This window comes from Pungitius pungitius, chromosome 3 (assembly GCF_949316345.1).
Source record: "Pungitius pungitius chromosome 3, fPunPun2.1, whole genome shotgun sequence".
Classification (NCBI taxonomy): Eukaryota; Metazoa; Chordata; class Actinopteri; order Perciformes; family Gasterosteidae; genus Pungitius; species Pungitius pungitius.
Window position 1 is genome coordinate 27,102,413 of NC_084902.1, and position 21,470 is coordinate 27,123,882.

Sequence of the window (21,470 nt, forward strand, 5' to 3'; positions counted from 1 at the left end):
GCAGGTGGGGTGGAGGCACGGAGTGCGATAAGGAAGGAGGCAGAAAAAAGAGGAACCCGGAAGGGAAAAAGAAGAAATTATCTTGACTACCAGACGATCGTTAGATTACAGTCAGTAGCTATTGTTTGAATGGGAAGATAAAACATACCTGGTGGGAATCGCTGCATGACAAAGGGGATTCTGGGCATCGTGAATGTCTGCAACAGATTGAATGCCAATCCATCCTACAATGGTGGAGATGTAGTCTTCTGTACATAGACAACACTTGGAGATGCCAATAATCCACACAGATTGGATAACAGGTCAGAGCTATGCCCCCCCCCCCCTTCCCCACACACACACATACACACACACACACACACACCTTGATACTCTGTACCCAATTGTCTCTTTCTCAAGTGGGAGAAACAATCTGGAGCCATATGAAAGAAGAGGAATGAGACGAGCAAGCCTGAGCAATCATGGAAGAAAAAGAAATATCTATTTGTGTGTTTGTGTGTATCTCAGGATGAAAGCACAGTCTCACTGTCATTCCACCTCTTTTTTTCTTGTTTTGATTGTCATATTTCATTTTAATTATACAAATATAACATTATTAAAATTGCAACGACTCCCTTTGACCTAAAGAGGGTAGCTGGTAAACACGTGCAGGGCACCGAAATGGGCCCCGTAAAGGCCCCTTAGCCTGTCTTATTCAAGTTGATTAAGCACTAATAAGATGATAAGATAAAGCTGCAATGCCCCTCCAGACCAACTGGAGAGCGGGAGATGTGAGTCCACCAATCCCCAGCAATTCTCATAGACTTTACTTAAGTAAATGAAAATAAACCTGTCAAACTGCATTCAAACAATATGACTCAAGTTAAACCATTGCGCATCAAGTGGAAATTTAAAATGAAAGGTAAAAAAAACTGGCTGGTAGGCTTTTGGTATGTATTAAGTAGAAACACACACAAATTGTACTTAAATATAGTGATCAATATGTAATAATAATAATGTACTATATAGCATCTTTCTAGTTTTGAGCGTAATTGGAGCCCGGGGGGGGCGGGGCTTCACTGGTTATTCATGACGCGTCAGAGAGGCAGCGCACACAGCTGGATGGACAGCAGCGTCTCGGATGGGAATTTTCGAGATTTTCTTTTCAAGTTTGTCCCCCCAAAAAAAAGCAGCGGTGGGACTCGCACTTGACGCTCGAGGCGGCGCGAATGAAACGGGAATACGAAGACGACACGCCGCGGCTCGTTTGACGACGACTAAAGAAAAAAGAAATACTGCCGCATTTTGAATGAGTTGAGTTTGAGATTTTGCGAGCCGTGCAGAGAGCCCCCCCCCCCTCCTCCCCAGCTGAACGCAGTCATGATGGAGTCCATCCTAGACAGCCTGACAGCTGACAGACTCTATCCGGCCGGCGGCACCAACCTGTTGGACCTGGAGGAGCTCAGCGACGGAGATTTCCTCACTAACGTGGTGAGTTGACGCCGCCTTTCTAAGCTTCAATTTGTACACGTGCGAGTCCTCGGTCTTTATTTTAATACAACGTCGGGCTTCTCCGCTTCGGCACGTCAAATCCCTCAAATCAAACGCACCTCCGCTGCCCGTTCCGCCCGGAGCCGGACCTCGGGAGGGCGGTGCAGGTATCGAGAGATCCTGACTAACATCCGGGGCGTTTGACCTGCGCCGTGCGTGCGTGCGTGCGTTTGCGTGTGTTTACTGTAGTTGTGCTGACCAGTATGTGCGACTGGGAAAACCGACACAGGCTGCCGAGTTACTGGTTAACGTGTGTGTGTGTGTTTGTGCGTGTGTGCGTGTGTGTGTGCGCGCGCGAGCGAGAGCGAAAGAGAGACTTGACTATTGACTGACAAGTGCACAGTGAATTCAATGTCTATAATGGCGTACATTATTTTTCAATTAATGTCCTTGGTTTTCTTTATTTTGTTGTGTTTTTTTTTCCGGCTGCTGGTCAGACGACACAAAACATTGAGGAAGCCTTCCGTTATCTGAACTCTCATCACTCCAACAAAGTGCTGACACTGAGACGGTTGCAACCGTGCAACCTGTGGTTCCCTTTTTTAGTCTAATCTTCTCCAGCCAGCTCAGTGCTGCAGCAGAAACACCTGCTCACGCTGAGGGCCGCTCTGTCTGCTTTTTCTCTTTTTAAACCACCTGTTGTCAGTGATGCTCTCTCCTCATCCCCATGAACAACCGGTTTCCGGGGGCAACCGCACTAAGGATCATCTCCCAGGGCCACAAAAAAAAGCATAGTCCTTTTTCTAGTCTGTGTCGCTACTGCTTTTATTTTTTCAAAGTTAAAAAAAAATAATTGTTCAGCCAGTGAGTCAGCCCAGCCGTCTGCTCGTGGTTTAACCCCCCCGGTTCCTGTTCTAAATAAAGTAGTCCACTCTGTTGTGGCTGGGCCGTACCACAGAGGACACAAGAGAGGACGGCTGAGTAGCTGTGCTGCAACATGCCGTGCTCGTACGTATTTTGATCTCTCCCTTCATCTGTGATCTGTGGCGCTGATGATGGATCAGAGACTTCCTTCCTGTCAGCGACGCTGAGCTAGCACCAACAAAGACAAGAGGCAGAAAGATGCAGTGAGGCTCCAAAGAGCTGAAAGAAACTGCAGGATGGGTGTTGGTTCATCTCCGCGTATAACTCACATGTTGTCATTTCACCCATTGTTGGTTATAGCGGCTTTATTGTTGGGAGAAAAGTATAGGCTAAGTGACCAATAGCTGCACATTTGTTATTTAAAAAAAGAGCACAACGGGATGACGGATTGAGTTCAAGAAGCCAAACTATCTAAGATTCTTCTTCAGCGTCAAGTTCTGTGTAAAGATGAAGAGGGGGAGAGAATACTGGGAGAGAGAGACAGAAAATCCAACAACGAGTTTTTATGCGTCACAACTCCTAATGTTTGTGAACATCACTTGTCTCCAGTTGGATTGGTGCATCATGTTCACTGAGCCATTTGATTGGAGCGTAAAGGGCCGTGCATGGATGACCTCGTTAACCACTTATGTGGACTCCTAACGAGGTAGAGGAGCTCAGTAGAGCGGTGGCTAACAAAACACTTATTGGACTTACTCCTGAAAAACGTTGGTGATTGACAGAAAATTATATTTAAAATCAATTTTTACACAGAAACACTTTTGCATTATTGCAAATTTCTTGTGCAGTTGAACTGAAAAAACATGGATTTTGGGTTCAGGGAAATTGCAATCAAGACAGATTCATTTTTTTCATGACATTCAATTTAACAAAGTTGTGGGTTAATCTAATTGATTATGTTCTATTTTATCTCTTGTAGAAAAATGTATCGATAGAAACAAATAGAATATTTGGGCTTTCTGTCTTCTACTTGTAATCCTTTTCTCGCACATTTTGTATTCTATTTCTGTTCTCTCTTTTCTATTCTATTCTAATCTACTCTCCATTCAGACCCTGCACTCCAGCTCTTAGAACAACACGCCCACCTCATTTGCATGCTCGTTGCCTATTGGCCGCCGAGCTGCCTGATGGAATGTGAGCAGGCATGCAGCACTGTGTGTGTGTGTGTGTGTGCGCGTGTGTGTGTGTGTGCGCGTGTGTGTGTGAGGGAGGAGGAAAACTCCTCTTCTACTGTTTTACTTCGATGAACTATAGCTGAGTTCCCTTGAAATCTCAAGACACACACACACACACAAAAGCACACGCGTGCACATGCGGTAACCTCGGCTCTCTGCTCTCTCGGGTTCAATTGAAGCCAAACTCAGCCGAGCCGCTGCAGCCGCACGCCACCACATGAAGCCAAATACCGCAGAGAGGACATTGGCATTTTCTTATCTGTGGTGTGAGAGGTTAATGACATGATGATGTCTTCAGGTCTCTCATTGGTTCGTTTTAGGCTGCAAAAAGTATCCGTCTCAACCAGCCATGTGGTCCTTTGGTTGACTTTTATTTTAAACGAAAGCAGTGGAGAAGTCGTTCGATGGGCTCAAATCTTAAATACTTGACATCACCTTTGATCCCTTTCCACTGCATGCTGTAATGGTTCCGATAATTAGACATGAAGCTGCAGGGAACAATTCTTTTTCTTTCTTTCATAAATATCAAAAAAATTGTGCAGTCATTTTTCCACAGTCATAATATAACAGAACATAATATTGAACAGTTATTCAATTTGCAATCAGAAACAAAAGCACCAAATCCATCCTTTCTTTGTGGGATTTTTCGTGTTTTAGGAAACTTCTGACCGTGATGGACGGAGTTCATTCATCGATCGGTGAAAGCGTGAAATGCAGTAGAAATGGTTGCAGTATTCACAAACGTTGAGCTATTGCACTAAAATGTAATGACTTTGGGGAAAGTGAATTGAGAGGAAGACCTGTCTAACGTGACGGAGCGTTTCCCTGCAGCCCCCACGCGGGATGTTTCAGGGGGGGGGAAGTCATATTTCCCGCTTTTTGTTTACGGCGGCATTGATCCGCTCTCCTAGACGCACTGGGATGGATCTCCATGAACGGCACGGCACAGAATCACCAGCCAAGACGTATTAAATCAACTGCAGCAGGCAGAACCAACTCAGCCACTACTACGGTTGGCACGTGAAGTCTGGATTCGGAGACGTGACTTATGGTGAGAACGTTTTGAGAAAGCTTTTTTCCGGCATAATTCCCTTTTGGCTTTTTCACGATGTTTCGGGGGGGTTCCCCCTGCCCCCTTCATGCCATAATCACGTTGAATCTTTTGGCCTGACTCTCCAGGCCAGTTTATCTCCGTGATTCACCTCATCACTGTATCGCAAGGGCAAGGAGGGAGGGGGGGGGGTCAATATACCTCACATGCAGGCCACCTGAATCAGGGAGGCCTCCAATTGAGAGGGAGGGGACTGTTGAGGCAACAGTGCTAATTATAGGTGCGAGGAAGTCTCTCCTTGCTTTTATCCCCCCCTTGTCCACTAATGACACAGCACCGCCGAAAGGAGCTTTAAACACCATCGAGTGCTTTCCTCCCGCTAAGGGATTAATTTTTCCCCCGGCGGAGAGGGTCCGGGTAATGAAAGGCTCCCCTGGTCACGCCGGCTGCAGCTGCTCCCACACGGGCCGCTCTCCCCTGTCCTCGTAGTAACAACAACAACAACAACAACAATCGTCTATTCTCCCGCAGCATTTGCCGCTGATGAATGTCAGGTGGGGCAGGTGCGATGCAGGTTTGCATCGGCGCTGAATGTTGACCTTTTCCTCCTGTCAGTCTGTTGTGGGGAGAAAATAACGTGGTTTTATCTGCACACACGATAAGGCCAATAAACTCTCGGTCCGGCCGATAAACACAGCGACAGGTGTATGTTTCCTTCCCCCCTTTTTCTCCGCTGGTGATTTCTCTTCCAAACGTGAACCTGTAAGCTGCAGGGTGGCCTGAGCTGCATCTCTAAAAGACATGAAAATACCCACAAAAACGTATTGAATACCAAATCGATTGGCTGTTGACTTGACTTACCAGGCGCTCATCGACACAGGGGGAATGAAATCAGCGAAGCGGTCCGTACACGCCTATGGGGAGGAGATGTTATCAAATAGCTGAACGTGTGAGAAAAACATCTGCCACAACCAGGCGTCGGGTGAGAAAGAAGAAAAAAAAAAGATTAGGGCCTCGAGCAGGTGGAGCTGGCCGTGCGAGCTGGAACGTGAGAGCTGCATCGCCGGCTCCAGGTGGAGCCAGGGAGATACTGCTCCCATCGCAACACTAGGCCTTGAACTTTGACCCCCGGCACAGAGGGTCCGATAAAAAGCACGCGGCGGGGGAGAACGGGGCTTCTCCGTCAGCATCGCCGTTTCTCACCGTCGCCGCGCTTATTTATGAATGAGTGAGCCTTCACGCTGACGCGCGCTAAAAGCCTTCACGGAGCGCCGCCGGCTTTGTCTCCTTTGTTTTCCGTGACGACCAAATTGCACGAATTAGAAAACGCGACATTGGCTCACAGTCGGGTTTCAAAACCCCAGCAGCTCCTTGTGTGTCATGTGCTTCTGTTATTTTACCCACCGTCTGTACGTCTACCATCTGTGTGTGTGTGTGTGTGTGTGTGTGAGTCTCCTCACTCCACCACAGACACGCCGGACCTCATGAGCACACACACACACACACACACAGAGGGATGATGCACGTGTGAAGGTGTGATTGTTGACTTTAAATGATATAAGAATATTGCAGAACTTACACGCATCGACGGTGATTCCCACGAGTCATACGCCCAGTACACAGCGGCCTGTCTGTTTACTCTCTTGTCTTCCTCTTCCTCTTCCTCGCTCTACTCTCTCCAACTGCACTGATGGACACTAATAGCAGCGCGGAAGCTTGTAATGGTGGCACGAAGCCAATTAAATCATATTGCTGGCTGAACCACGCTCTGAAATGTTTCAAACCGCTTGCCTTCTTGGTCCGGCTAAATTAAACAATATGATGTTTTATTTAAGGGGCTTGATGGGTAGCGTGGAAAAAAATCCTCTACTTCTCCTATTGACTCAATGAATTGTAATTCAGCTCCATATTTATCCTTTATTGGCGCTACTGGACGGATAAAAACAGTTTTCCTTTTTAGAGTTTTAAGTTAATTTACTTTAATATGACATGTGAATCTATTTTTGTATTTTTCGTTAAATGAAGTTTGCTGCGGCCGCTGTGTCTGAGAATCGCTGCGTTCACTTGTGTGTTCAATTGTTTCCAACCCATCTGTGTGTGTGTTTGCTTCGCACTACTTTGTGCATGTTTGCTCAAGACCAGGGTGACTCATATTGTGTGTGTGTGTGTGTGTGTGTGTGTGTGTGCGTGCGTTAAAACCGGTCAAATCAGAGCACCATGTTGCCCCAGGCTCCCAGAACATCATCTCTCAGCTGGGTGACTCATGCAGACTGAGGATGAATTCATCGATGCTGTTTCCCATTGACTGACTAAGACAAAAAGGGAGTCATTTTTGCTCTAGGGACGGGTCGGGGGTCGGAATGTAAGAAGTCACATGTCTTGTAGACACACCTCGCGTTGACCGATCACAATGGCCACATGTGCTGAGTGTGTCACGACATCAGCTTTTTGTACTGAATCGAATACCCTCTCTGTCCCCATGTGTCTCTCCACGTTTTCCAGCCTTTCTCAGGTGACCAGATGGACGACTTCAGCAGCGAATTATTCAGCAGTTTTTTCGATGATCACCTATTAGAGCGGCCCCTCCTGACGGACAGGCCTTCTCCTTTACACATGGACGTGGACGACAGCAGCCCAGGTCAGCTCTGCTTTTATTATGAAAAGCCATTCGGACGATATATACATCCCGCTTTACTTTTTGATCAAATAAAAGAACCCACTGTAGGAATCGCACAAAAAAGTCCAATACAACAGCAACCGGGGTTAGATCACTGCGGTTTGTTCTCTCCAAAGTTCCCAGTTATTTCCAATGTAACTATAACAATCTCACAGCAGGTAAATGTTGGTTGGTTAAACCCTTTCCCAGCCCAAACCGCTGCGCTTGTAGCCTCCAAAAACACCAGTTTCTCTCTCTTTAGCTGACAGTCACATTTGGACGACCTTGTTTCCCCTGATGACCTCCAGCAGCGCAGCTGGAAAGAGTAGAACATTTTTTTTAAAAATCTCATTTTTTTCTCGGTTGGATTCAAAAAGCTAAAATTGTGGCTCGGTCTTCCCGATAGAAGATATATATCTTCTACCGCGCGAGAGGCGGTGTCTGTTGCCAAAGTCTGTGACTTCCAAAGCTCATGTTTCTCAACCAGACGGAAACGCACGCGGCACATCCAACCCTCACCTGGCACCCGGTGACGGGTCTGTGCAGGCGCACAGCTGGAGCTCCTACCAGAGACTCAGGCTGCGCTAATAGGCCTCAGTTGTTATTGTAATGGTAGGTTATTAAGTCTGATAAAAATGATTGGAGAAAGATATTAAAAGTAAAGAGATACATGCGAATAGAGCCGTGACGAGCCTTTAGAAAACCGAACTGAACGGAGGCCACTTATACAGCAGCTTGACGAGCACAGCGATGTTTCCTTTTCCATGTCTGAAAAAAGGGCTTTTGAACCTCACAGATATTCAAGCAGAGCACAGCTACTCTTTAAGCGAAGACTCCGCCCCCCAGAGCCCAGCCCTGTCAATCAAAATGGACCATGAGTCTGGTAGGTCGTCCTATTCCTTGAAAAGTGATCTTTAAACTATTTAGGAAGACCTGCAGCCAGTCGTAGCTCTGCAGAAGTCTGGTCCCTTACACTCTGATTGGCTGAAAACAACCGATGTGGTCGAGGATGCCTTAATCCATACCTTTTCTATTTAATACAAGAGGTGCTTGTTACAACAAGTGTCTACTGCAGCACACAATAAGGACACTGCATGTTTTGCTCTTTTTTTTGTCAAGACTTTGTCACAAGCTCCACCTGTGCGTCCTTACCTGTCTCTCTCACTGTCCCCACCTGTCTTTCTCACAGCCGTCTGCTCTCCATTTGTCCCAGGGATCCTGCTTTCTGAGCTGCAGGATCCCTGTCTGAGCAGCTCTCCTCCAGCTAAGCCCTGCCCACCTAACACACACACACACACACACACACACACAGACGCTATGACAAGCATATGGTTTTGAGTCTGCAGCTTCAGCCGAAGCCAGCGGAAACTCTCTCTTTTTGGTCAGGTTATATCTCTCTTTCTCTCTCTCTCTCCTGTCTACATCGTTCTCCTGCTTACTTCTGTTTTCTATCTCTTTCCTTCTCTTTTTTTCTTTAATCCAGTTTATCGGCATTAATATCAGCTGGATTTCCGAAATACCAAAGAAAAGGCATGTCTTGTATATAAAAAGAAAAACACCGTTTCCACTGAAATGTTCTGAGTGTGTGTGTGTATGAATATTTTCTTCTTCATTGCCTCCATGTGTTGCTGCAGAACTGTTGTCTCAAACTTGCATTTGGAGGATACACACACACATTGTATTTATTTAAATCCACTCCGGCCCCGTTGATATTGTACTTTATCCAAAATGCATTTCACAACCTGCATCAATTCCACGAAGCCTGGCTAAAAGTATTTTAAGCAACACAAGGTCTCCAGTAGGGTTGAAGCTTCCTGTGATTGAAAAAGCATCTGTCTTTTCTCCAGGGAGATCCGTAGCTTAAATTATACAACAAAGAAAGACTGATAATGAATAAACAAATTGGGTTTATTCTCATTTATTCTTTTATTGTTTGTGTCAAGATTCCGTCGTACCTTCTGCACTTGATGCTCACCCTGTTCTCCTGCTCCCAGATGTGAGGATGCAGAACTCAATCCTTTTAGATTCAGCACTCGGCTTTGATCACATTTTCTCCCGACACAGCGGGACACTCAGCTGCCACTTTGACACGAGACGTATTTTGACAAGACCGCCGCGGCGGCAGATGGGTCGGCCGGTCGCACGGTATCGTCTTCACGCCGCCATTTCCAAGACCAACCATTGATTCTTCCAAGTGGATCTTGTCACCGTGACGACGCCCATCGGGCGGCGGTTTTGGCCATCTTGGTTCCTTTGTCGTCGCCATCTTGATATATATTTTTTTCTTGCCACACCAGAGCGTTTAAGACCATTTTTATGCAACCAAAATGTTTCCTTTAACCCTGGTGAGAGGTGGGGTCATTCTCCTCCCTTCCCTCGTTCAGTCAAGGAGGTGCCGCCGCCTGCTTTTAACAGGAGCTCCTGCCGCGTCGCGCCAATCTATTGTTTCAATAACGTTGCCGTCCCGCTGTGATCAAACGCCGCCGCCAGCTCTCCTGCGTTAGCCCCCTGTGACTGCCAGCAACCTTTAGTCATTAGCCGCTACGCTGCGATAGGGTTACTTACCTGGGTTTACTGGCCTCATAGGCAGACTGTCTTTTATGAGCGGCATCCAAAGAGATCCCATAAAGGGGTTAGAGGGGAGGATCAGGCTTTACTTTATTACTTTCATCCGCAGCGTCTTTTACATTAAACACAGGGAAAATTAAGAATAAAACTAAAATGATTCTTTGCTCTAATTTGAATTTGAATTTGTCGTTTTTCCTACCTGGTTTTTATCAGCAGTTCATGCTGTGACACCAAAGTTTTTATTTTCTGTCTACACCTCATTTATTAAGTATTACTATGGTGATAAGGAAGGAAAGTTAAGAAAGACAGAGTCGTGAACAACAGAAATACAGAAAAATAATCAACAAATGGCTTCTTTTCAACCACTCAAATGGGCATCGGCCCGGCAGCTCCTGGTCTTCATTAAGAGACGGTGGTCCAGGGCCTCCAATCAAGCCCCGGCTTAACGAGGGCAGCGGCCCTAACGAGGCCCAGACTAGCAGCGGGACCGGCCTCATTAGGCCTCACCTCCCCACCCCCGGAAAAACAGACGCACATTGCACCACCAACTTATTTAAATGAGATATCAGTGATATCAATGAGGAATGAAAGTTTACGGAGGTCTTTGCTCTTTAGTCGACGAGTAGCGGTGGAGTCACTGCGCCGCGCTGAGGGCGGAGGGTTTTTTCTCTATTCAACATTATGACACACGGCGAGATACCTTGACAACCTGTAGCCTCGGTAGGTTGCCATGACAATATTATACACCAATATCAGCTGCCAGCTCGTTGAGTTGGGTTATCTCTGGTGATCCGAGTCCCTGAGACGTTACTGTGTTTTAGTTCTGGTTATTTTCGGAGTCAGTGAAGACTAGTCAAGCTTTTTGCTTTTTTCTTGTTTTAAAACATTGTATTTTTACATTTATCATTTAGCTGACGCTCTTATCAAAAGCCACTTACACTAACAAAGTACAATTTCTTCAAATAAGTGCTAATAAAGTGCAACCAAGTCCAGGTGTAGTCGTTTTGGGGATTTTACTTTCTGCTGTCCTGATGTTTCGTGATGAAGCTCTCTGTCGTCTCTGCCGCCTCACCGGCACACTCAGCTTGTAAACTTCATAGCATTTTGCCAGCAGACGTGTTGCTAGGAAACCAGGAGAGTGATTAAAAGGACGTTCACTCCCGGAAACAAGCACACACAGACGGAGACACACACACACACACACACAGAGCGGCAGAATTGGTCTTGTTAAAGTGCTACTGCTCTCTTTCCGTACACCATGGGAGGTTTTTGGTCGTGTGTGTGTGTGTTGTGGCAAACATCAAAGTGTCTACTCGTGTCTTTTTCTAACATTGAGAAATGCTGACTCACACACACCTCCCTCTCTACCTGCAGCTCCTTTTTTTTGTTACTAAACACCACCAAAAATATGGTTTATTTATATTTATTTAAATGTATTAAGTTAGAACCGTTTTTGTATATACCGTTTGGTGGACTTTTTCCTAATGAGGTTTCTTTGCAGCAGAATCATCTCACCTTTTGAAAGGGCTCCAATTAAACAGCACAAGTACAACATTCAACTGCATCATCGTAGAAAGGTCATCTTTTAAGAAAAGATTCCTGAGCATTCGGGGTTTCACTTCCATGAAGGGACTGATTAATACAACCAGTTGTAAAAATGATGATGTAGCGGCTGACATGTCCCACGTTTTAGGCCCAAGTTAAAACAAAACAACTCAAATAAAACCCAAACTAACAGAGACGTGACCAGAGAGTGAGCTTTGGTTTGTCAGAGGACACCAAATACACCAGGAGTACTATTAGTACACTACTTTTCCTGCAGTGGTCGTTATGTCCCTAAAATACTTTTTGCAGCTCGGAGTAGACTAAACAACGCCGTACCTGGGAGATGCTCTTATGCATGTCCTAGTTGGGTTTTTTCTTTTTAAATTGCACTCCGTCCTCATTGGTGGGTCTCTCGATTGTGCGTAATATCTGCATCCGTTTCTTTTCTCGGGAGTCGTCGGTTCAGCCCATCTTTTATTTCAGGGTAGAAAACTCACTCACTGGAGACAAATTATGCACCGCAGTTGCCAAAGCGACATCGTCCAGCGTTCTGTAATAACCAGTTCTGTCAGGAAGCGTTCAAATGTTTTGAGGAAGCTCTTTGAAAGTGAGATTTAGAAGCGACCAGTTACTTCCTCTTGGAAGACCTCCCTGAAGGTCTTGCTCATTCATTCGTTTAAAAGTGCACTTTTCTCGGCTTCTTGGTGATTTGATGGCGTGTTTTCTTTTCTTCTCCCTCAGAGTTCGAGTGGAGCTTCAGTCAGGACCTCTCGGCCATCTTGGTGAAGCAAGAGGAGCCTGATGTGGGTCAAAGGTTAGACCCTGAGCCTCTGGAAGGCCCGCCGCTCATATTAAGCCCCGCACCCCCGCACCGGGGGTCGCCATGGAAACGCACGGTTAGCATCCCTCCGGTAAAAGAGTGACACCGCTGATGTGGGCTGGTTAGTTAGGTTAAGGTTTGTCGCTGTGTTTTTCTGCAGGAGCCCGGCCCAGACAGCGGGAAGCCAGTCGCCATCAAAGATGAACCCAGAGAGACCGGACAGTACCTCAGCCTGCCCAGCGGTACGCACACACACACACACACACACACACACACACACACGTTACAGTGGTATCCCGTCTCCACCAAACCAATCAAATCCAACCTGCATCTCTTCATCTACGCAAGGTTTGAGATTTCAGAATGAATCAATACATCGGGACCTATTTATGAACTTACTCTCCAGAAAAGGGACTTTATAGTAGAAGCTTTCCCTCAACCCCACCCGCCCCCTCCTCCTCTCCTTTCAGACGATGCGCTCCAGCTCCCGCCCACCCCTCCCAGCAGTAACCACGGCGACAGCGACGGCTCCCTGCCTCCGTCCTCCCCGCACCTCCCTCTGCCGCCGTCTTCCCCTCAACCACAACAGAGGCCCGGACTTCGGGCCTCCTCCTCCTCCTCCTCCTCCATCTCCTCCACAGCCATCTCCTCCTCACCTCTCCTCACTGCCCCGCATGTGAGTGAAGGAGCACAACGCACAATCTTTTAAGATTAATTCTATGCTCTGTCAGGCATTATTTTCCCACACGGATTGTACAGAACAAAATTTTTTTATGAACTTCGTGGAAAATAATATGTAGTGGCCTTGTTTTTAGTGTGTGAACAAGCTGTCATCATGAGGTTCCAATTAATTCAGTGTCGGCTTGATGATTGTCTGATTCAGCACATTTTCTCACATGATTCACATTTGTTTGAATGCCACAATGGGATTAATGCCTTTTGGCTAAATCTTCTTTTTCTCCAAACATAAGTTGTTGACAATGGTTGTAAATATATTGACAAAGTGCTTTGCGTTGTCGTGCAGAAGCTGCAGGGTTCAGGACCACTCCTGCTGACAGAAGAAGAGAAGAGGACCCTGGTTGCCGAGGGCTACCCGGTACCCAACAAGCTTCCTCTCACCAAGAGCGAAGAAAAGGCCCTGAAGAGGGTCCGACGGAAGATCAAAAACAAGGCGAGCGTCGCAACCTTCATCTCGTGTGTGCTCGCAACAAAACAAATCCTGATTGATTAACAAAGTATTTATGAGGCGCCATCCGAAAACAATTAACTGTGCGCGTAGCACTAAAAGAAATGCTTATACAATAGCAATCGTCACACAGTTGCCGCATCCCGCTGATGTTCTTCTGTTTTTCGACACAGATCTCCGCTCAGGAGAGTCGGAGGAAGAAGAAAGAGTACGTGGAATGTCTGGAGAAGAAGTAAGCCTCGGAAAAACCTCTTTGTCCCCATGTTTCCATTCCTTCGCTCCTTTCTGGTTTACCTTAATGTCTGGCTGAATATTTTTAATTTTCCTTTTTTCCTCATTAAACTCTGCCATTGTCTATCAGAGGTCACAACTATTTAGAAGTGTTAAATAACAGCTTCTATAACCTCTGTCTTTACCAAATATTAGAGGAGAAAGATCCATCATTCATTCAAATGTTTTTTCAAGTGCTGTTTTGTTCGGATTTTTGTGATTGAATCGGAACAAAATCTTTGAATAATTGTGCAGCTGCTGCATTATCACCGTTATTTACACCCGAATCATGTTACACCACCTGGCTGCATTTTCACTTCGCCGAGCTGCCGTAGCGACAGGACTCCGGTAACCTGCTGAGCGCATGGGGCGGATCCGCTGACGGGGAGAGAGGGAACGAGGGGGGAAAACGTGGGACGCCTCATTTCTGAGCACAAAGTACACAAAGAGGTTCGCACAGGTGGCGACGGCATGTCCCATTCGACCCGATGAACGCGGGGAGAGTTGAGTTCTTTTGACTGAATCACCACCTTCCCGACAGAGGAGAAAGAAGTGTGTAAAAATAGAACTTGTTGCTTCCTCGCGTCCATCTTTGGACACGAGGACGGGATTATTGGAGGGTCTCCGCAGTGAAAACAGCAGGACGACCTCGCTGAAAGGAACTTGTGTGAATGAGGCGTGTTTAGACCCGACCCATAGGTGGAGATGAGGGGGATTATGGCTGACGGAGCCCAACATGGGGAAGATGATCAGTGGATATTAGATGAACTAGCAGGAGGGAGAGAACATCCCGTTCTTCCGTCGCTGGGCAAAAAACGGTCGACGGGGCGAATTTAACTGTCAACATGGTTAGATGCCGTGCAGCATATAAAGATGGCAGTAGTAAAATGCTTAGTTATTGTGCACTTTCATCTATTCAGCTTTGTTGACAGATGTCATTTAAAGCATCATTAAATTAACCTGCGTGTGTGTGTGTCTGTCAGGGTGGAGGGCTACACGTCAGAAAACAGCGACCTGTGGATAAAAGTAGAAAACCTGGAGACGGCAAACAGGTGAGGCTCTCACACACACACACATGCACGGGCACACACACACACACACATAAGCCAGCTCACAGACAAAACCGAACCCGACGTTCTCACAATGATGTTTGGATTATCGTAATCTGGATAAATCCTCATCTGGATAAGATGAGGTTTGTGTGATCCGTGTGGCAGCAGGGCGCACCTCCCCTCTGACCTCCCCTCTGACCTCCCCCTTCGGGAGAAACGATCACCATATCTGCAGTACGACGGAGCCGTAAGTCATGTCGTCTTTAAGGGCCGAACCCTCTCTTTATGCTCCATATGTTAAAGAACCTCCTGCAGCTCACATGCAGCGCGTCACTCTGAGAGTGAATTACAGGAGTCCCGACATAAATTTGTCTGCTCCGTGAGCAAAGTGCAGGCTCCCCCTGCTCCTCTGTTATTACGACAATATGAAACCGATTTGTTATGATCCAGGAGCGGGTGGGTGGGTGGGTGTGGCGGTGAAGAGGGCTGAGGGTTGGTGGGGGAGGCGGGGGGGTCTGTCTCTGTGTCTGTCTGCCTGTGGCGGCCCGGGCCTGTCATTACAGCTGAAAGTTAACAGTAGCTTTCATCATGGAAGGCAACCCCCTCCCTTCCCACCACACACACACACACACACACTGATGAATATGTTAAACCACCACATAGAAGAACAATGAGTTGGCATAAACTGGGGGATATGAGTCAGCTCGCTCACTCTCACTTAAAGTCCAGAATATATGCTGGGCTAAAAAAAGACATCAGTTTTTCCAAACAAGTGAACCCAATTTAAGCCCGTCATTTCTAAAAATCCCCCCAAGTGCAGGTTTTAGTGGTCGTTTTGTTCTCCAACGCAAACTGATTTGTCGTTCAAAAGTAAGCCCTGACCTCCATATCAAATATGTATTAAAAGATCTAAAGCATGGACTTTCTATGCAGAGTCCCGTTGATAGTAATTTAAAATGTGCCCTAGCTTAGCATAAACACTGGAAGCAGGGGGAAACTGCTAGCCTAGCTCCCCCTGAAAACCCTCACCGAGTCAACCCAGCTGACCTGTAATGGTAAACTGTCATTTAAACGGTTAATCCCAGTGGTTTCACGTCAGAGGCCCTGAGGGAGTGAGGGTAAGTGACGCTGGTCAGCATCGTCCAGAAATCATTTTAATACAGCCGGCAACCCTGATGACCTCACGAAGGGCCCGGGTTCCCAGCAGAATGTGGCCCTCTATCTCCACTCGGTGGTCAGAGCGGGTCCTCGCAGCCGCGTACCATCGGGACCCTGCTCTCCAGATCCCACCGACACACTCGGTTCTGCTGGTGCAGTCCGTCCATCTCCGCTGATCTCGTTGATCTCTTCCACTTAGGAGAGGAGTTACCTGCAGGGAAAGAAAAGCTGAAAGAGAAATCCTTTGTCCTTAGGTCCCTTCAATCTTTTGTCCCCTTGAGAAGAGATGTGCCTTCCTCTGTCATGCATCTGTTTCTGTCTCTTCAGGTCTCTCCTTCAGCAGCTGCAGAAGCTTCAATCTTTGGTGTCAGGAAAGATCATGCCCCGCTCTTGTAAAATGGCCTCAACCCAAACCGGGACATGCCTGATGGTAAATGTCATTTTTCTATTTTTTATCTTATTTTATTTGTCGAGTCAAGAGAAGGACACAAAAGGATGGAGCTTGTTTCTTCTTCTGTGTGCAGATGGTGGCCGTGTGCTTTGTCCTCGTGCTGGGCTCCTTCTCCCCCTGCTTCTCCCCCCTCTCCTTGCTCACTCACACCTCCTCTCTGTCTTCCTCCTCCAACCCCCCACATCCTTCCTCCCCACCTCCACTTCCATCGGCGGACCTTTACACCACCAGTCAGGGTGGGTAAACATCATACACCTCATACATTTATCAGAAACTCTCCCCGGTTCAATGCAGTCTAAAAAAAACGACTGGTGTTGCGTTGCAGTTCGGTCCCGCAGCCTTCTCTTCTACAACGAGGGGGCTCCTTTGGAGGAGATTTCCTCAGTAGCAGCAGAGGAGGGGCGGCTACAGTCGGACAGCGCCGTCCACGCGAGCCGATACACCGATGACGCCCATAATCGGACGACCGGGCCCGAGTCCGACCGCAGGTGGGAGATATGTGCGCTCTCTTTTGGAGTAAAACTACTTCTGTTGTCCCGTCTGGCATCAACAAAGTGCCTCTTTTGTCTCGCCCCAGAGAAACGAAACCAGAAGGGGCTTCCGCGTCCTCTGGCGCCGCCTGACGAGTCCTCCCACAACCTCTGACCCCTGAAACAGGCCGAAGATTCCTCAGTCAGTCTGGACCAGAGACCGGATGAGCATTCCCTCAATGCTCCAAGACGGCTCTGCCACACCTCAGAGGCTTGATTTTAAAGGCACCCTCTAATTGCAATCTCAACTTTTATGCATTCAAATATAGCATCTATTAATATTCAGTTCAAACAATTAACGTGGAATATTTTAGAGATATAAAATTAAAAGCCTACAGATGCTATTTGTAGCATGTTAACAAAAATATCGGGGCAAACTAGTGGACCTATGCCAAAAAATGTAAAAAGGGTTTTATCTCATCTTGTCGTGACAGACCTGATGTTTAGCAAAAAAAAAGGCAGAGAGCTTTTTGTGGTCTTAATGAGCAAAACAGAGCGATATACATTTGCACCTGTTGAGAACACATGTATATGGATACTTCACTGTGGGAGATTGTCTTTTACTTACGCTCTTTTATTTTTTTAATCAGTCAGATACCATATGTCGACAAAGGGCAGCAACCAGTGATTAGTTTAGTTATTTTTGTGATGAATCAATTCATCCTCACAACTAAAGAGTTTTTTCGTGATTCATTTTCTGTCCGTCTGGTCGGATAATCGAGTGAAAACAAATCATGAAGATGAACTCATCCTTTCAAAAGGAAGCTGTGCCATTTTAAAAGTGCCTTCCCCTTCAGAAATATAGACCGAGTTGGCCTTAAAGCTGAAGTCCACACACCCAGCTGTAGACCTGGAAACGTAAATATTTTATTTCACGTGCCTATCCAATGAAAAGTTACCTTTTCTGCATCCAAATTCAGCGTCATATGAGGGGGGCGTGGCGTATCTTCAAGGGACCGTTAAAGGGGTCCTGACAGAGGTTGGGAAATATGACATAAAAGTATTTTTATGGAATCAAAAATTGCATATGTAATATATTTGCAGCATCAAAAAAGAGCATATTTTATTTATGCAACAAAAAAAAGAAATACTGAACGTGTTTTTAAAAGTTAGTTGTCTTGTTCTGTTTTTCTAAATAATGTTTACAAAAAAAACAAAATACAACTTATAATATATTCAGAGCATCCAAAAAAGAGCATATTTATTTTATGCAAGAAAAAAAAAGTAATTGTACGTTGTTTGTACGTTTTTGCATTTAGGATGATGAGGTTTTACATGATGGTGTGTAGTCGACATGCTGTTTCATGGAGTGTAAAACTTTGTGTCTTTCAACTGTAATACAGTGTTTATGTTTCACTGCTGTCGCACGAACAACTTCTTTGTCCCGTCATGAATTAAAAACTGTCATTAGCATATTCGGTTTAACTCAATCAAACCTAACAAAACCAAAAATAAGCTGCAGGAGTTAAAATAATTGACATTATGTAGATATTGTCCTGTCATAGAATAGAACTATTGACTCAAATGAAGCAGCGGAGGAAACATCTCAACATGGATGATAAGTGGGCTCATGCGACAGCAGTGCATGTTGTATTTATTGTAGAAAGTGTGTATATATTGATGAAGCCAATCAGGGGACTAATACATTCCAGAAACTAAATCACCACTAGCTTTGTTATCTCAACCGGGACAGTTAGTCTTTACCACTAGTCCAACAATGTGAGAAAAGAAAACAATTAATTAAACCAGTAAATGTCAAACTTCAGACTCTGGAGGACATAATTACGATTCAGAATGATCAAATACTCAGAAATCCTATTTTTTTATAATCTTTTCACAAGTTTTTCCTCATTCACCACTGTATTCATTGGATCTTGTGTCCCTCAAACTGTGTAAAAACATCATGTGACTGCAGCCACAGACGTCCAGTCTTTCTCCCCATAACAGTCTTTCAGCACCGTTGTACATAAATAATGTCGACCTAATGTGCAGTTGTTGTAAATAAGGGCCTTGTTTTTGTTTTATTGTGACACGGTCCAAGATTTTAACCTGTGGAAGCACTTAGAAAGAAAAAAAAATGAGAAAACTTTTGGATTTTTGGGGAAAGAATATGTAAAGAGTGGGGGAAGGGGTGGGGGGGTTGAAAAAAAGGGAGGGGACTTTTTACACCTGTAAAGAAGCTTAGGTAACACAGCAGCTGCACACAGTTCAAATAGTTGTAAACCTCCAGGGAGCGCTTGATTATTCCGACCTCTTCATGAATATGTTTGAGCAGAAATAATCCAGCGCTGTCCAGGAACTCAAGTTGTTTCAAATGTGTTTGGGTTTAATGTTGTCTTTGTTTGTTGTATAGCGTCTTGCATGTTCCTCCATATACAACTATGTTATCTTAGTGTAGTCAGTAGAGTAGAAAAAAGCAAAATATAAAAAACCTGCATCAGCAACACTGTGTCTGTGGACTTTCTGGCTTCAAATGACAACTTTCATGTCATTTTTTTAAAAAAGATATACATTTAGTCTTGTCTTCCTTTCGACCCGCCTTTCAGCTGAAGTGTTTGGCTATCAGCTGTTTTCGGAGGTCCTCCGCCTGGCTGTCGCGGTCCTCAGGTCTCTGTTCGAGGCTCTCGGGCTGCTCCAGCGGGTCCGTTCTCTCCAGAGTCCAGGCGTCTAACCCGGACTGCAGGGATGCGTTGTGGAGGACGCAGCAGGCCAGCAGGATGGACGAGCTCCTCTCCGGAGAATACTGAGGGACAGGACAGGAGATGAGAACTCCGCCGCTCTCTGTGCGTTTTCATTTTATTTTAGACATGAGCTCAGCGCAGACTAGAATACCTGTAGGTATCCTTTGGTGCCGTCCAAACATCGGAATCTGGTCTGGATAGCTCTGAAGGTCCTGTCCACTATCTCATGCGTAGCCGTGTGGGCCAGGTTGTATTGAAACTCTGCAGGGGACTCTGGGGAGTCCACCGGGGTCATCAACCACCTCCTTAGAGGGTAACGACGGTCCCCTCGGAAACAGAATATTATATTGTGATATTATTATTCCTTTTGTGGAGCTTTTTTCAGGCTATAAGTGTGCTGTGAATGCCGAAAACCACGTCTCACCCAGCAGCCAACCCTCTTCTAACTCCTGCAGCTGTTTGTGGAGAGTAGATCTTTTTAGGACATCCGTGTCTCTGAGGCCTCCTGCCCAGTGTGTCTCCGCGCTGAGTAACAATCCCCTGGCATCACAAACCAGCTGACAGCCCACGGAGTGAAACCCCTTCTTGTTCACGTATGACGAGTCTTCGCTGTTGGGAGCTTTGATGGTGACCTGGAGACGAAGGGAACACGGCGTCAGTTAGACCGCCACGTGCGTACAAAGTGTTTGAAGTTATGAGTATACACGATAACGTAGTACACCTGAACGTAGTCCAGCACTCCCAGGACTCCTGGGAATCCTGCAACCCTCTGAAACTGCTCTGTGCTGGAGGGATCTCTGTGTGGGAAGCATTCATGTTGCTGTTTTTGTAATTTGTCACGCTTTTCTTAACGTCTTTTAATATTTGGTTTACTTCTATAATCCAGCGTGGTACCACACCTGTTGAACGCGATGAACTGCGGAGCTTTTTCCACCAGGGCTCTGGTCACGTTAGATACACATCTTGACATTGATGCCTGGCTGATCCCAATAGTGTCGCCCATGGAAGTCTGGAATGAGCCAGATGTGTAGAAGCCCAGAGCGGCCAACACCTGGACCTCAGGACTGATGGCTCTGGATCGCTGTGTGCGTCTACAGAGAGCCTGGAACACAGAAACACGTTTAAATGGACAGTGAACTGGATGTGATTATTAAAAAGATGGCACGAGCACACACTAACCTCTCTTAGTAATTCCACTAGATAGAGAATAAACTCTCTCGGGAAGCCAAATTGGGAGAGGAGGACAGTGTCTGGGACGGAGCCCAGGTCAAAGCGGTCCAGGGTCTTATGGCCTTGACCATGTAAGAGCAGATCACAGTCCAGGATGGCTATAGGGATGGCCATGCTGAGGGCAATAACACATAAATACCAATTAATCATCGGCACCAATGGCAAGCTTGTTGTAGTTTTATTCAATTGCTATAACATGATTATAAGACGTATTTGTATGAATTGAAAATCCCAATGCGTGCGACATTTGTTATAGAATAGTGTAGAGATACTAGTACTAGTTTTATTCTATTTTGTGATATTACATGTGCCGATGGACGGTATAGGTTATCAGCGCGGAAAAATATGTATTCATGTATTACAGCTAACGTAATATTGATGCAAATAAAGCCAAGACGCTAACTAGCTAGCTAGAAACCGAGCTTTTCCTAATATCAGCAAACGTTATGCGTGCCTGTGGAGTTGACTCTATCAATAGCTGTTATTTTACACTACGCGAAAATTAAAGCATAATTCATGTTGTTCTCATAGTTAAGAAAAGGACAGTTACCTTAAGCATTAGCACAGAAGTCATGCAGTTTAACAACCTAAACAAACCACAGGAACAACCATCCTTTGATTTAAATTCGCAGATTCGACAGTAAGTGGAATGTTTTTTTTAGGTACCTTTAGCCGTTTTAAAAAAATAACTCAAATCTATATT

The 21,470-nt window shown here is 45.9% G+C and overlaps 2 protein-coding genes across 3 annotated transcripts; one reads left to right on the forward strand and one right to left on the reverse strand.

Moving 5' to 3' along the window:
* Nucleotides 1–1,078: 1,078 nt before the first annotated feature.
* creb3l1 (cAMP responsive element binding protein 3-like 1) lies at nt 1,079–18,996 on the forward strand. 2 transcript variants are annotated; one of them, XM_037467300.2, is made up of 13 exons: nt 1,079–1,470; nt 7,123–7,258; nt 8,073–8,159; nt 12,131–12,285; nt 12,370–12,451; nt 12,680–12,885; nt 13,234–13,380; nt 13,569–13,627; nt 14,649–14,717; nt 16,203–16,305; nt 16,400–16,562; nt 16,652–16,814; nt 16,904–18,996. In XM_037467300.2, the coding sequence occupies exons 1-13, from the start codon at nt 1,360–1,362 to the stop codon at nt 16,947–16,949; spliced, it is 1,527 nt and encodes a 508-aa protein (XP_037323197.2). In that variant the 5' UTR covers nt 1,079–1,359; the 3' UTR covers nt 16,950–18,996. The 2 variants fall into 2 exon arrangements, with proteins under 2 accessions (XP_037323197.2, XP_037323203.2); XM_037467306.2 differs by lacking the exon at nt 8,073–8,159.
* Nucleotides 18,969–21,391, reverse strand: harbi1 (harbinger transposase derived 1). Its single transcript, XM_037467318.2, has 7 exons — nt 21,318–21,391; nt 20,717–20,882; nt 20,437–20,639; nt 20,259–20,334; nt 19,962–20,169; nt 19,689–19,864; nt 18,969–19,599 (listed from the first exon to the last, which is right to left on the reverse strand). Exons 2-7 carry the CDS (start codon nt 20,879–20,881, stop codon nt 19,399–19,401), a joined length of 1,029 nt encoding a protein of 342 aa, XP_037323215.1. The 5' UTR covers nt 20,882; nt 21,318–21,391; the 3' UTR covers nt 18,969–19,398.
* Between the last annotated feature and the right edge of the window lie 79 nt (nt 21,392–21,470).

Bases quoted from the DNA above. Each gene is read 5' to 3' on its own strand.
- creb3l1 (XM_037467300.2), top strand. From the start codon at position 1,360: ATGATGGAGTCCATCCTAGACAGCCTGACAGCTGACAGACTCTATCCG. The intron at 1,471-7,122 runs GTGAGTTGACGC...CACGTTTTCCAG, and splicing joins GAGATTTCCTCACTAACGTG to CCTTTCTCAGGTGACCAGAT. The intron at 8,160-12,130 runs GTAGGTCGTCCT...CTTCTCCCTCAG, and splicing joins CAAAATGGACCATGAGTCTG to AGTTCGAGTGGAGCTTCAGT.
- harbi1 (XM_037467318.2), bottom strand. From the start codon at position 20,881: ATGGCCATCCCTATAGCCATCCTGGACTGTGATCTGCTCTTACATGGT. The intron at 20,170-20,258 runs GTGTACTACGTT...CTTCGTCTCCAG, and splicing joins GAGTGCTGGACTACGTTCAG to GTCACCATCAAAGCTCCCAA. The intron at 19,865-19,961 runs GTGAGACGTGGT...TCTGTTTCCGAG, and splicing joins AGAAGAGGGTTGGCTGCTGG to GGGACCGTCGTTACCCTCTA.